The following is a 15888-nucleotide window of genomic DNA, read 5'->3' on the forward strand; positions in this document are numbered from 1 at the left end:
CGCGCGCGTGTAAATAGACGTTCGGAGAAAAACGGTGAAGGACGGCTGCTTTGTCTCGGCAGCAGCGCACGCACCGAATCAGGAGGACAGGGCTGGGTGATGCTCCCGCCCCCGGCCCCGCTCCCGGCCCCCGGCGGCGCGGCTGTGACGGCGCTGGATTTCAGCGGCGCTTGGCAGGGCTGGGGCTCCTCCCCCCGTGTGGTGTTACCCTCTCACTTGATCAAATCCTTGAACGTGAACAGTTTCACTGAAAAGCACTTTTGAAAAAAAAAAAAAAAAAAAAAAAAATCCCACCAACAGTACGGAACAGCATCCAACTCCCGGGCAGGGAAGGGATTTTCTTCTTTTTTTCCCTTCTTTTCCTTTTTTTTTTTTGTTTTTTTCCTTTTTTTCCTTTTTCTTTTTCTTTTTTATTTTTCCTCTGGTCACCGTCTCAGAGGCTGAGAAAGGGGGAAGAGAAAGAAGGAGAGCGAAAGGAAGAAGAACCTTTGGCAAATAATAAGAATTATAATTAGAAGCCGGCCCCTTTCTCCTTAAAAAAAAAAAAGCCCTAAACGCAGCGCCTCGCCCCCCTCCCTCCCGGAGCCCCCCGACTCGCTCCGCAAAGGCATGGAGAAGGGGACTAACTGCTTTCCGACCTGCCACACCGTTTTCCTCGCCTGGACATGGCTCTTACTTCTCTCCTGGTGTTGCACCGGCGCCGAAATAACTTGCAGATCCTGCTCGTCTCCATCGCCCTCCTGGCCGTCCTCTTCGCCTCGCCTTAGGCAGGAACAGCGACAGACACCGCCGCCGACGCCGCGGGGATTACGGAGCTGGCCGGGCGGCCGAGCGCGGGGTTCCGCCGGGGCGGCGGTGACGGCGGAGCCGCTGCCGGGAGGGGAGTCGGGGGGCCGCGCGGGGCCGCGGGGTGCGGAGCTCCTCTCGGCTGGGGCGGGCGGCGGAGCGGCCGGGAGCCGGGGTTCGGCGGCCCCGCGGAGCAGGAGAAGCAGCGAAGGGCGCCCGGTGGAGGGCGGTGGTCGCGGGATGCCCGCGGCGGAGGGGCAGCGGAGCGCCAGGGCTCAGCCCCGAGGACCGCCGGAGGAGGGGAGAGCGGCGCGGCTGCGGGGGGTTGAGGAGCTCCGGCTGGGCAGCACTACCTTTGCGCTCACCGGGGATGCTGCACACAACCAAGCTATGGTGCACTGGTCCGGACATAACAGCAGCGTGAGTACCGCCGCATCTCTTCGGGTGGGATCGGAGGGGAAGGATGGGGCTGTGCTCGCCCCTTCGGGTGCAGGGAGAAGATGGAGCTTAGCGGGTGTCTTGCTCTTAGGGCCAGTGGGAATGGGACGCGTAGCGATTGCCCCGTGTGAAGGAGAAAAGTTTTGCTGGGGAAAAACAGCAAGAGGCACCCCCACCCTACACAGCTGTGCTCTGCGGGGTTACGGCAGCCCGAGCGCCCCCAGGTGCCGGAGCCCGCTCCCTTCCTTGCTTGGGAAGACCCCCGGCTCTGCCCCTGTCCCGTGTGCTGCACAGCCGGGTACCCACGCTCTGTCTCTTCCTACGTGATGTACACCTTGGCATGCTTTGCTGCCTCTATATTGGGGGGGAGGGGGTGGCGAGTGATGGACAGTGGTGATGGAGAAGCCCTCCCGTTCACAGCTCTATGTGCTGGAGACAAGACGGATCCCATTAATTCATTAAGGGGTGGAAAGCTCCGCAGCAAACTGAGGGGTTCCTAGAGGAGGCAGGTAGTGTGAGCACAGGGGAAAGTTTGTGAAAAATCCACGGCATCTCATGCCTTTTCCCTGAAGTCAGAATTAAGGAGGAGCTGCCACATCCCTGGAAGTTTGTGGGGCTGTGGGGGGGCGTCCCCAAACCCGCAGCGGTGCCGTGGTAGTGCAGGGCCCTCCCTCACACCCTGCACTGCAACACCCGGCAGGTGGATGGGGACAGAACTTACATTTTCTTTCTTCAAGTTGGTATCACAAACGCTGTTTCCCCTCCACTGCAAGTCTGTGAAAAGGCACAAGCTAAAGGGCTCCTGGAAACCTTTATGGCTGGTGACAATATTCCCATTATTCTGATTACTGTAGCTCCTCACTGCCTTGAAAATGCCTCTTTTATTGTTTTGCCGCTATTGGAAATGTGCATAAAGCAATTAGAGGCACAGAACAGATCAGCTGGATTTTCGGATATATCTCTCATGAGATTGATTAGTCATTAAAAAGCAAATGATCTGTCTATCTGCCTATCTATTTCTGCATCAGCCACAGCTTAATAATGTGCCATTCAAACACCTCCTTACGTTTTTTGACTGGAAGTTTTTCTCTATTTATTATTTCTGAGGCAATAATGCTGACAGCAATGTAGATGTTACTTTGATTTAACCAATTTTTAAAGGCAGTTGTGTTTGCCAGACATGAATTCCACTCTCATTAAAGATGAAAGCAAACATCCAAGAGAAAACAGCCTCATGGTATATTTTAGCACTACACTTGTCTCTGGGATTATTTATTTTTAATATAACGTGGCATGTAATAAAGAAAACAATCTACATGCCCTCTCTTTTGTTTCATTTCATTGCTGAATCAAAGGTGTTGAGCAAAAGAAGCTAAAATGCCCCGTCTCCTCCCAGCCTGGCTTCTGATAGCGGAGAGTATTTCTGATTAAAGTAGTAGAGATAACTCATTCTATAGGCATTTGGAGGGGATGGGGGGGGGGGGGGGGGGGGGGGGGGGAGGGCATTTTTTCTAAGGTGCAAGAGAATGATTTCAGAAAATTCCTCCACCTTCCTCTGCTTCTTTCATAGAAATATGCCATTTTAATTACTAGCTTCATTTATTCTTTAACTCCGGATGACAGAGAAGGCATAAGTGATAAAGGGAAACTTTTTGATTGTTCACGACTTCCCATTAAGACTTTGCACCTCAAGGTACCACGCACTGAAAGCTTCTGACTCAATAGCATAAGGAAATGAGTGGTGTTTGCTGCCAGCGTGGTGTCTGTGGGAAGGACGAAGATGCACATTAGGAAATAATAGTGTTGCTTCTCATGATTTTTTCTAGAGTGGAGTTTGGCACTGGGAGACTTTTCACTCCTGTCTTTTGGAGAGCGCACACTGCATTCAATGATTAATTGGATTTTATTTTTTTTAGCAGTATATCATATGATACCAGAGGGACAGTTAAATGCTTGAAGCTGAGCCCTTTCATTTGTTATCAGAGAAGGCTGATGCTGGTGCCTGACTCTGCTGCAGCCCAGTTTTTTCCTAGTTTTACTGTTGGGTTGGTTGTGGCATGGGGAGGTCAATCAATCTGCCCAAGGTCACGCAGGGAACTTTTGTGACCTCAGTTTCAGCCACTTCTGTTCCCAATCTCTCACCCTGGAGCATATGCTTTCCTAGTTCATAGTGGACATAAAGCAGCATGAAGCTGGCTTGAGAATGGCCAGAAGATTAACTCATGTCTTGTGACTGTGCTTGATGATCTAGTAGAGCACAGAGGATATCTGCTTGCTACTGCTTTTAGGCTACTGAAACAGTAAAGATGCAAATGGATTGCTTTTACTAGTTTCCTGTTACTTGAACAGACTTCAAAACTGAGGCTTTTTGGCTTATGATTTATTAAAACCACGATCAATCACATTTCATGCCATGAAGCAGAAGGTTTCAAATCAAGCAGTGGCAATGGGGGTTTCCTAAGACTGGGTGGATTTGGAAAGAAGAGGGAATGATTGTTACAAAAAATTGTTTGTTTTTTTTTTTAGTGGATGTGTAGATGTGCAGACACTGTAGAAGGAGATGTTTGTAGCTGCTGTACGTCCTGTTACCCAGAATATTTAGAACCTCCTGCAAGTATTTTACTGTTATTTTAAGAGCAACTCCCCCCTCTTTTTCCTCTCCACCTCTTCTTGCACAAAGCTCAGTTTAACACATTAAACATATTAAAAAAATAATCCCTTCCAGGTAACTAACTTTTGTTTTCTCCCTTCTCAGAAATGAGGTCAGGATTAGAATAGAGGCAAAAACCTGGTGAGATTGGGGAATTTGGGTTCTCTGCTTTGTCCTGCCCGTGAGCTTTCTCTGTGACCTTAGGAAAGACAATTAACCCAGCTGAATCTCCTCTTCCATGTTAAACGAGAATAGTACTGCTTACCTCCACAAAGTGGTGTTGTGGAGCAGGATTCTGCTTTGCTCAATACCTGAGGATCTTCAGGTGGTAATTATTAGGAAAATGGAAAAATAATGTGCAGCATAGAAATGAGGTTTGTGTTCTCTGTCTGTTATCTCAGGAGCTGCGCTTGGCTTAACTCATTGGGTCTGATATAAGAAAAAGGTGACTTACACTTAAGAATCAATCTGTCTTATAGAAGTGTTTGTTGAGAGAGGTGGCTGAAGCTCTTGAGGGAGCTGCTGTAGATCAGATAAAATGTTTTCTTGTTATGGCCTTTCTGAAAAAAGGATAATTTTTAGTGCAACCTAACATTATTCTCAGAAGATCTGCAAGCCATTCTGTTTAAAAAACTGTTCCACTCTGCACACGAAGTGCCAATGTGCCGTTCAGTGAGCAGTTGTATCCTCTTCACTTGTTTCCCCTCTCTCTAGGTGGTTGTGTTATTGCATGAAATTTTTCCTTGCTCTGCTCACCAGATGCTCTGTCCAACCTTCCTGTGAAGATAATTTGATTCCTCGGATTATCTTTTTTTTTTCCTTTTCCCTCACATATACCTATAATAAGCACAAAAATAAGAAGCATCACTTTTAATGTTGTTACTGCTTTAAATCTTATTTTTTGAAAGTAGTTTTTTTTTTTTCCCAGTAGATTTCATCGAGAAGCAGTAGATGAAACACTCAGATTGCTCTGTTGATGTAATCCTTAGTGAAATGGTACACTGGGACACCGGTTGTCATTAGGTTTCAGTTATCACTGTGATGAATGTAGCTGTTTGTTGGAAGTATCTAATTCTGTCTATGATTGTTTTGATGGAAGCCCTGCAAGTTCAGGGTTTCATCTGTTCAATGTAAGAAGCAAAGATATGCATTTTTAGTTTTCTTTTAACATCTAGAAGATGTTTTCAGTCCATTATCCATTGAGGGGCCTCAGCTTACGACCACAATGTGCTTCATCCATCCCAGCATGTGTTTCCTTTCTTTCTAGTAACAACTTCAGGCCAAAATTCAGACTAAGAGATGAGAAAATATGCTAGATTGCCACAACAAAGAGAGAACATTTGCCTAAGGCACGTGTAACAATTGCACTGATGCTTATAATATGATCCAGGCTCTGGAAGTTGTGGGAGGTCGGGTGAGAGCTGGCAAATGGCTGGACAGGGCCTTTTTTTGTCACGTCAACCTACTGCTGTCATCTCCACAGTTAGCACAGTCGTGAGATTCACTCCAAGACTGGGAATGTGAGAAGTCTTTGGCAGCAGAGTTTGATGAAGAGGTGGCTAATAGTACTATAGTAGCCAACTGCTACCTGAAGTAGAATTAGAAAGATGAAGCTTATCTTATTGACAGGAGAGCATATAATGTGTGACAACAGCCACAAAATATGTCTGAGTGGACACTGAGGAAGAATTTAGTCTCAAAGAAAGTGGTGCTGCAAGTCACCAGAATGGCTCTTAAGGCTCAGATAGACATGATCTGATGGTGATAGACCTGTCCTGAACAGCCTGCTGTGTTTCTTTTTCTTCTGCTACCAGCGATCCTTTTGCTTTACCTCTTGCTAGTTCTGAGGGCTGGCAGTGTAAAGCAAATTGTCCAAGTGAAGCCTGTCTCTTCCGGGAATGATTCTTCTGAATGCTGTTGGCAGTGTTCTGGTGTGATCTGCTAATGTACTGGTGGTTTGATGCTGAGACATTACTCACTCCCATGGTGAATTACAAGCTGGGGAGGTTGATGGGCTTGCTGCCTGCCAGGTAGTTTTTCATTAAGATGCCTAACAATGCAGTGCACAATGGACAGAACAAGGTGGGAAACATTTGCAATTCCAAATGGACTGCTGTGCTTGGAAGGGACGAAGGGGAGAAAATGAATCTTTAGACAGGGAATGCTGCCGTTAGTTGTCAGCCATGGGTTACTGCTCCAATAGTCCAGTTGGATTCCAGTCTAAAATGTTTACTACTGGACTGTAAGATAGTGGTAGAGCAATCATATTAATTTCACTGTATTTGGTATATATTTTAATTGCTATTCTAGACTGATTTTTCTTCTCTAATGGCTCTTGGTTATGTTGTGGTCTTGTTGACACTGAAGGGACACCAGCTGTGTCACAATGTCTTGATTCATTTCCATTTCTCCAGTAATGAAGTTGCTACTAAAGCTACTCTACAGGACTTTGCCAACCCATTTAAATTAATATTCCAGTGGGGAAGATGGGGTAATAGAAATGAAACCCTCATGGGGAAATTGCTTTATGGCTGTGTCGAGTCAATAGAGAGGGAGAAGTGCATGTGGAGAGCATTCTTTGGGCTATTTCTCTCCCGGCTGGTTTCACTGTCAAGTCAGGTTGATGCCTAGTTGGGCCATGTTGTTGCTTGTGGGCCTTGTGAAGCTGGCCAATTCCCCAAACCATTTCCCTGCCCAGAGCAGCAAGTATAGCAGTATCCTTTCAAGCTTCAATACTTGGACTCACAGATAAAGTCTAACATTCGTGGCTAAGCTTTCACAGTGGTTTGAGTGCAAACAGACACAGCTATGTGATTCCTTTATTCACTTCTTTAAAAATGGAAAACGTTCATCCAATTAGATGACAGAGTATTCTGAAAACGAGTTTGAACAGACAACTAATGGTAGGCCAGAGAAACTTCTCCCAAAAGAGAGCTGTGATAAGGCAAATATTTTTCTTAAATGCAAAGCTACGGGAATATGAAACTTTCTGAGAGTTTCTGATTTTATAGCTGAATTTGTGGTAGAGATTTTAGAAAAAAATATGGAAGCAATGTTATTTAAGGGGTAAAATACAGCTTAAGTAGCAAAGATCTTTAATGTTGGTTGTACCAAAGGACGCTAGGAGCCGGTGTTGTAAACAGTCAAGAATTTACTTGTCATACCACAGTGTCTTGCTCCTTCAGCTCCCTGAATCTCTGTAGATGGAACGCAGAACAGTATGTGCTTACCTGAGTCAATGTTCTCTTTTCAAGATTGAAGGCTAAACCTGAGCTCATGGTTGGGATTGGTTCCAGGGCAATGGCAAGAAAATTCATCAGCTATGGATTTAGGACTTGAGCTTCACTGGGGTCTGTTCAAGAGTGAGAATCTGTGTTTGAAGGTGTGGAGTCTGGCCTGCCTCTAATCAAGAACATAAATTAAATGACATATTGCTTGTGAAGTATTGAATTCTGTACTGCAGAAGTTCTCCAAAGCAGCAAAATATATTTGGTTGGATCCTTAGTGTAAACTGATGTAAGATTGCTCCTTGGGTTACAGCTGCAGGGTTGTGGGAAGGTGAGCTTCCTTCTCCGTCACTGGAAAATACTGCTTTGCTGACATGAACACTGTGCCTATAAACTTTTTGGTTTGCTTAAATTCTCTGCAGAAGCACAAAGCAAATAGGTTTCCAAATCCCTACTTCCCCTCAACATCCAGAGAAAAATGCAGCATCATTTCCTATGCAAAAGGAAGGGTGTGGCAGTATTTCCTTTCCTGAATTTCTAAGGTACTGTGAGACTGAGGGAAGCAAATAGTTTTCTGGGTGTTTGAAGAGGATGGCTGTATGTCTCAAATGTATTTGATCAATAAACTGCTGTAGAAATGTTAAGGTCAGTCCCAGCCCTCGTGGCCAGCTGAGTTCCAGCACACAATGAAAATCAGAAAAGGTTGATGCCGAATAATCAGAACTCTTTCTTTCTTTCCTCTCAGTCTTGAAGGGGAGCTGATTGCTCTCCCACTGGAATGAGTGGCAAAGCTGTCTCCTATTCATGCAGGGTCTTTAATGCTGGGGCCGTCGTGCTGTTTTCTCCCCTTAGCATTTGGATATGCGACACAAATACTGGCCAGGTGGATCTGCAGAGCACTACATGGCCTCTTTGCCCAAAATAGCAGCACTTTTAATTAGCTCCTGCATGATTTGGGCCCCCTGGGGTGCAGACAATAGGTGCTGGGTTGCTGCTGTGTGAGAAGCAGAGCTGGGCACTAGAGGGAGCGTGGGCATTTGCTAAAGGAAGGAAAATACTGCAGCAGGTGGGGAGGAGAGCTGGGCCTGGGAAATTCGCACTGGAAAGACAGGCACTGCTGAAATATTGATATGAAAACCTGCTTGGAGTCATTGACTCTGTGAAACTCCTGCTGTCCGGGGTTCCCTCTGCGACAGCAAAATAATCTTAGTGTGCACTCAGCTGTGGTGAAGCATCTTTCCCTGCCTTGCAGCTGACACCATCTCCCTTTTGTGTTGTCTCTAATTGCTGCTGGGCTTCCTCCTTGAGGTGGGAGCCCAGGGTCTCTCATCTGCTCAGCTCCCTGCAACCTGCAAGTGCCCCTGGCATCCCCCAGCAAGTGCCAGCAGTGCTGCTGGGCTGGGAGAAGCATGGTATTATCCTCTGCTGTGTTAGTGAGCAGCAGTGAGTCCACGCCACCTTCTCAATGCAGTACTCCATTTTGTATCTGTGAGTAGCCTCCAAGGATGGCTGCTGGTCTGCTCCCTCTCCTGTACCAGTGGAGCCTGTTGCTGAGGGCTGGGTGCTTTCACCGCCCCTTTTCCCATGCCTGATTTACAGAGGATAAGCTTATCCTGATGGATCTTTTCCTCTAAGGCTCCACTATAAATGCAGATGTGGAGTCCTCTGTACAGGAGAGACATGGACCTGTTGAAGTGCATCCAGAGAAGGGCCACAAAGATGATCCAAGGGATGGAACAGTATCTAAAGGAGGACTATAATAAAGAAGGGGACAGATTCTTTAGTGGGGTCTGTTGTGATAGGAGAAGGGGAAATGGTTTCAAACTGAAAGAGGGGAGACTTAGATATAAGACATAAGGAAGAAGTTTTTTTGTTGGTGGTGGTGGTTTTTTTTGTTTGTTTTGTTATTTTTATTTTTTTATAAGAGTGGCGAAGCACGTGTTGCCCAGAGAGGTGGTGGATGCCCCATCCCTGGAGATGCTCAAGGTCAAGCTGATCTAGCTCTAGGTGTCCCCATTCATTGCAGAGGAGTTGGATTAGATGGCTTTTAAAGGTCCCTTGCAACTCAAATGATTGTATGATAATTTGATGAGCATGAGGATATTGCACATATCTGAATGCTTAGTGCTTCTCTCCTTTTCTTTTGTGTGAGTGTGGAGGAGCAGAATGGGCTGGAATCCATCCCAGCCACTGGGGACAAAATAACATTAACAGCTCAGGAAGAAAGGTTGCGTTTACTTCTGTCTTTGGGACTAAAACAGATCTTTGGGTGTTGGAAGAGCTGGGATTGAGCTGCAGCAAATCATTTACATCAGGAATGTATGAAAGGCCTTAGGATCCTAGCAGCTACTGCTCTTCTGCTGTTACAGACAGCACACCAGTCTGTAACACGTGGGTGATGCTGGTACGTTTTTAGTGGTCAGTGATGCTGCTGATGTGCTCCAGAAAGGCACTGATCCCCCTGTGATCATCTGGGAGAGGAGTACAGTAAGGTTAGTGGAACAGAGGACTTGAGCACAGTGCTCCTACTGGATTTTTAAGCTGAGAGAAAGACATGGACTAAGCTCAGATGTGCTTCATCAGAGTGACAGAGGAGAACCAGGCTCTGTGCAGAAGTCATCTTCATGATTTGTGTACTTGCCATTGCACCTGGCAAGCACACAATATACCTAATGGAGATGTACATTTCCCTATGCTTTGGCTCCCCCATCTACAAAAAGGTGCTAACTCAAGTGTAGGGCTGTTGATGAAGCTTGATATGGATGGAGATTTGCAAAAGGGTGTTAGGTGGAAAGGCATTTATAAAACATGATTATTTAGCTCTTATCGAAGATGTTTTAGGACCTCAGGGGTGCAGAGAGGAAAGAATGAGAGCTCTAATTGATTGTTAGCCATTCCCTGCTGTTTGTGCCTGATTGGAAAATCCCCCACATCTGTGATCAATAACCTCCACGCAGGTAAACAGGACCTCCTATCTGTAGTTCTGAGCTGCTTCTGCTGGAAGATGGAGAGAAAATCTTTTTGTATGAGGTGGGTTTGTGTATTTCTGTGCTCTAGATTTCACATACTTTATGATTGGGCCTCACCAATCCTGTGCTTACAGCATAATAGTGATGACTGCGTACATAAAGATTTTATGCTGTCTCCTTTAACTATATGTTTCAAAGGTTACTAAGAAAGGTAAGTAGTGTTGGCTGTTAATCTTATTTGGAGAAGTCAAGGCATGGGAGATAGGAGGAATCTTCTCCTGGTTGTGTTGCTGGTCAGAACCAGAGCTAGAAGGCAACAGTTCTGACTCCTATCCCTCATTGATAGGGCTTCTTAAGGATAAAGGTTTTGCTCTACTTCAGCTGTGATGCAGCTCACATACTGAGTGCATTTTTTTGTTTAGAAGAGTTTGTGTGAAAGAAAGGAAAAATGGGGGAGAAGAGCAGCTAAGAGTGGAAAGACCAGGACTCTCATTAATAACAGAGTGGAATGTGTTCAGCTAAAATCATTAACAGATTGATCAAGTTAAAGCACTGCAAATTTCTGTCTGAAAGTGATTTAAGAGTATCTTCCTCTGCAGTTCTAACCCCTTTACCAGTATGGCTTTCCAGACTGAGGCACTTCATTGTAGTACCTTCAGGCTGGAAGAGAGGTGATATGGTGAGGCTGTGAGAGCCATGAATTTGGGCTTCCTCTGTAAATACAGAGTCAAAAGAGGGGCCTTAATTGTTTTATGATTCTGTGACTTGGGATGATGGTAGTGGCAGGATGTATGTGGGTCTGTGATCCTGTTTGCTTGTGCATTTTGTCATGAGATAACATATTAGAATGCAAGGTTCAAGGGTCTTGTTACCTTCCAGATATATTTTCTACTCTTTGTTTTGCATCTCCCAACCCATATGGAAAAGTTGCTGCCCCAGCCTAGGGTGAAGGATTCCTAAAACTAAATCTTCTTGCACCCTTCAATGGGTCCTGGACTGGATTTCCCCCATGCCAGTCTTCTTTTGAAAGATGGAGGGCTGGGACAGTACGTAATGCCCTTGTTATGGTGCCCGTAGTGTCTTTCACTTTGTTCCTAACTTGTTAAACACTGATAGCCTTTAATGCTATGGTAGGAATGTGGGTGGGGTAGCAGAGAGGTGGCTGGGACCATGCATCTAGTCAGAACTGCTATCTGAACCAGCATGAGCTCTGTGTTTGCAGTGAGACAGGGTTTCTGCTTCTGTTCAGGGTATCTGAAGGCTGATGTAAAACACGAGTGTGAGCCTGTGAGTGAGGGAGCATGGTGACCTTATGCACAGGAAGCCTTGCTCACAGCATGTGGCAGGGGAGGGGGCAAGCAAGCAAGCCTGTATTGGGCCGGAGGTCTCTGAAAACCAGATTTGCCATCTGGCCTGAAAAATGGCTCATCTGTGAGGCTGAAAACAGATGTGATAGCCATGCTGTTCTTGGGAGAGAGAGAGAATCTTGATTCTGGTGTGCTTTGGTAACTATTGGAGCAACATCATGAGGAAGCCCTGTGGAGTCACAGCATTCGGATCAGGTGTTATACATACACCAGGGCCGGTGGCTCTACTGCCATCAGTCAGACTTGGCTGGGTAGTTGAGCCTTAAACAGAAAACTTCTAAAAAGTTGGGATATAGAGTATGGCAGGGGAAGATCTGGTTGTGGTACCTTGCTGGTTTATGGTTTCTGCTGAGGGTTTTTGGTGCTCTGCTCCACTAACTACAGTTTGCCTACCTGGCCTGTGGTAGCTGCCTGCTCTCCAAAGCACCAGAAAAAAAATAAAATGCAAAATGCCCAATCATTTTATTAAGCATCAGAAACTTGCAATCTATTATTTTTAACCAATTTCTCTTCCAGAAGTTGCCTCTCTGAGTTTTCTTTCATCTCTGTTGAGACCCCTCTCACAGCTGCTCAATTGGACGAGAGAACAGCTGCCCCTTGGTGTACTTGGATGAGTGTTACAGGTGTGCTGAGGCAGCTGTGGTCTGCACAGCAATCAGCCTGAGCTCTGCCAGCTCTGAGAACAGTCACTGGGTGCCTTATGGTTCAGGTTAGATACTATTTTGGGATCTGCGTCTCCACTCAGCTGATTTATATTTATTGAACTTACAGGAATTCTGTGCTGTGATGCTTTTCCCCCCTCTGTTGAATTCAGTTCAAATTCATCAGTAGATCCCAAAATTATTCCTCCCTAGCTAACACGTGAACAGACAGACATGATCTGTTGTATCCAAAGCTGAAGCCTTGCTTCTTTTTGAAGGCAACCTAAAACACAACTACACTATCAGCACTGAGGAGGCTTTAATTTACTTAATTAATATTGTTCTCTCTTGTTTTTTGCCAGCCTGCTTGGAAACTGTTCCTTTAATCAAAAGGCAATACTGCTGGCAGTGTAGCATTTTCCAGTTTGCTTGTACTGCATCTCTTTGTTCCAAGCTCTATTCTACCCTTGCTTGCTTCTAATTAATTAAAGATTATCTTTGTAACTTGTTCCTACCTGACATGCTACAAGTGACAAAGCCTGCCTTTCTGAGTTGCATTGAGGGCACGTTCTGATGGCTTTTAGCTGTGTGCATGCACACTTTAATTTTGGCTTCCTGTAATGCTACTGGAAATGGAAAATAAATTGGAAGAGGGAGAAAGTGTCATAGTGAAAACTTGAAGAAGAGAGGAGGTGGATCTAGCTCTGATACTGAAGTTTTCTTTGCTTCTTGAACATAGAGCCAGAAGATGTTTTGCTCCTGCGTGATGGTCCCTGTGGTGAACTTGTGCTGACAGACAGTTCTGGCTACAGGGGAGCTGGTAGCTGTTTCAGGTTCATCCTTTATTTAAATGCTTTCCTTCTGGAGTCAGCCTTGTGCTTGACTTGTATGGATGTATTTTCCTTGTGCATCCTTCTGCTATGGCAGCTTTTGCCCTGGGCAGGGAAGAAGAACAAACTTCACAGAAGGAATCGGCACCGAAAGTGGTGTGGGGGGAAAAATCTCCTGAGTGAGGCAGGCACTGCTACTGGCAGCCTATGCAATATTTTGATGCTGTGCTGCTTTGTGGCTAAGTCAAAACCCCCGCTGGGAGAGAAGGGCGGAGAGCGATTATGTGGAGTCAGTGTGTTAGTGCTGGGATGTGGTCAATTCAGGTTAGATGTGCCGTGGGTGAATGATGCTTGGAGGTGTCTCAGACAAGAGCTGGGCAGAGCAATGCTGTCAGAAGGCTGTTCTCCTACTTACTTAGGTCAAAATAGTTGAATGGTTCACTCTCACCTGCCAGGGTATATAAATTGCTGTCATGCAAACTGAAGCTTTAGACCACTAGTTAAATGGTCTGTCCTGCCATTAGTTGAAGGGAGAGAAAGGATGTCAGTACATACATTCAAGGGATGCTGTTCAGCTCATGGCAATTTTATGCTGGTGTTGGACTGACACAGCTTGATTTATGCTAGTGCCAATAGGATTCTAATGGAAGTATTTATGTATGCAGCCTTTGTTTTGCCAGTGCAGGTGTCTACATGTCTTCTTCTTGTCATTAATTTTTCATTCTTCTGGAGTTTTGTTTTCTGTTCTCCTGAGCTTGGGACAGTGAAAATGTGTTGCTTGATTGTGAGAACCACGACTCCATCTGTAGCTCAAGGGAGGGAGACCAGGTATTGCCACAAGGTGAACTAGTATCGCTCTCTCTGTCTTGCATTAGTGGGAGATCAATTGGTGGAACATTCATAGAATCATAGAGGTTGGAAAAGACCCAAAGGATCACCCAGTCCAACCATTCACCCATCTCCAATGATTCTCACTAAACCATGTCCCTCAACACGACATCCAAATGTTCCTTGAACACCTCCAGGGTCAGTGACTCCACCACCTCTCTGGGCAGCCCATTCCAGTGCCTGACCACCCTTTCAGAGAAGTAGTATTTCCTTACGTCCAGCCTGAACCTTCCCTGGTGCAGTTTGAGGCCATTCCCTCTAGTCCTATCACTAGTCACGTGAGAGAAGAGGCCGACCCCCAGCTCACCTCGCTTCAGGTAGTTATAGAGGGAAATAAGGTCTCCCCTGAGCCTCCTCTTCTCTAGACTGAACAATCCCAGCTCCTTCAGCCACTCCTCATAAGGCCTGTGCTCCAGACCCCTCACCAGCTTTGTTGCCCTCCTCTGGACACGCTCCAGGGCCTCGATGTCTTTCTTACAGTGAGGGACCCAAAACTGGACACAGTACTCGGGGTGCGGCCTCACCAGTGCTGAGTACAGGGTGCATATGTGTACCCTGTATATGTGCAAGTCAGCTGGAGTGCACTGATACGCACCTGTGTTGCATATATTTGCAATGCAAACATGGATATTCTCTGACTACCAGGGATTTGGGTGCTGTAAGATGAGAACTACTGAGTTGATCTTGCCAATTCTCAGCGTTTTTGGGCTACTTCTAGTGGAAATCCAACTGTGAAAATATATATTTAAACATCTCAGTGCTGGCCATGGTTCTGTGTTGAGATGCGTGTCAATTTCTGCTGTGCATGGCATTCTTCCAAGTCTTTCAGGCAACTGTGTGCTCCCAGTTTGCAGCTCACAAGGGGCTGTTGTTTTGAGGGGTACCACCCTATTGCTGAATGGAAGTCGGGGGTGTGGACAGTTTGTAACAAGCTAGCAAGACAAACCCTTAAGAATTGTGCTGTGCAGTGAGGTGGATGTAGCTCTTAAGGTCGAATGACTTTACAGCACAAATAGGCAGTGCAGAGAAGGTGATCTATTTATTAGGGTGAGTTCCCATTAACTCTTCTCCTTGACAGGTTAAATATCTGTAGACATTTCTGTCCCTTGTCATACAAGATCAGATTAAAAGCCAGAGAATTCTTTGCATTTCTGTCAAGTTTAATAGGCTTTGGACACGTGCCCAGGAACATAAGATCAGATGTGCTGGACAAGACCAAAAGTCCATCTATTCCCAGTGTCACATCTGACATTGCTCAGTAGCATGGCTGTTTCTGGCATTCAATTGTCTGGCACATCTAGCATTTGAAATCTAGCTTACACAGTACTCAGCTTTGCCAATAACTTGCTGCTCCGCTTGGTACTTCTGAATGTGCACGGAGTAGCTGGCTGACAGAAGGCAAATACCATGAGCTTAATCCCCAACCCGCATCTCCACCCTGATGACTTCCCCAAAGCTGATTCAGGCCAAGCATAGACGTGCATTCTGATGCAAATTAAAGCCACCCTCTTTTTAAAATAATTGTTTAAAGTATTTTTGTATAGAAAAGTTTCATTTGAATGTTTTAAATGAAACATAATCATGTAGAAATAAATTCAGCACATTTTAGCAGAGATATTAAGATATGCTGGCCTTTTAACTCCTGTTTTAATGTAAAAAGTCATGCTAGTCATCTCTACCCGTTCTGATTTTCTGCATTATACTGTGTCTCAGTATGTAGTTGGTAAGAAGAAGGTAGGCTCTTGTTGGATGGAAGCAGTGAGCTCTGTGGATTAAAAACAGGCATTCATATCATCTGATGAAGGCCCTCATAGTAAGACTTGCTTCACTTAATTACAGGAATTACTTGCTGATGTCAGTCTAGGGCAGATGCTTACCTGTGGTTCTGAAGCCCAGCGTAAAAGTTACGCTTGGCAGTGGTTCTGGTGTGGTTTCTGTTGTTTTATTATGGATTTGGCATTTTATTTTTCACTAATAATAGCTATTGGTAAAAACAAAATCTGCCTCCTCTTCTTAATTCTGGTTGGAAGTGCACCACTCCAGGGCTGGGAGGTGTTGTGTTCAAGAGTGAAGAAGAGTTACTCATCAAATC

The 15888-nt window shown here is 45.5% G+C and overlaps 1 protein-coding gene across 1 annotated transcript in view; it reads left to right on the top strand.

Moving 5' to 3' along the window:
- Nucleotides 1-214: 214 nt before the first annotated feature.
- Nucleotides 215-15888, top strand: part of SORCS3 (sortilin related VPS10 domain containing receptor 3) — a 268000-nt gene continuing 252326 nt past the window's right edge. Inside the window, exon 1 of the mRNA XM_421749.8 lies at nucleotides 215-1206. Within this exon, the coding sequence (XP_421749.3) occupies nucleotides 610-1206 (597 nt within the window). The 5' untranslated portion in view covers nucleotides 215-609. The remainder of the gene's footprint in view (nucleotides 1207-15888) is intronic.

The sequence above is a fragment of the Gallus gallus genome, chromosome 6 (genome assembly GCF_016699485.2).
Source record: "Gallus gallus isolate bGalGal1 chromosome 6, bGalGal1.mat.broiler.GRCg7b, whole genome shotgun sequence".
Classification (NCBI taxonomy): domain Eukaryota; kingdom Metazoa; phylum Chordata; class Aves; order Galliformes; family Phasianidae; genus Gallus; species Gallus gallus.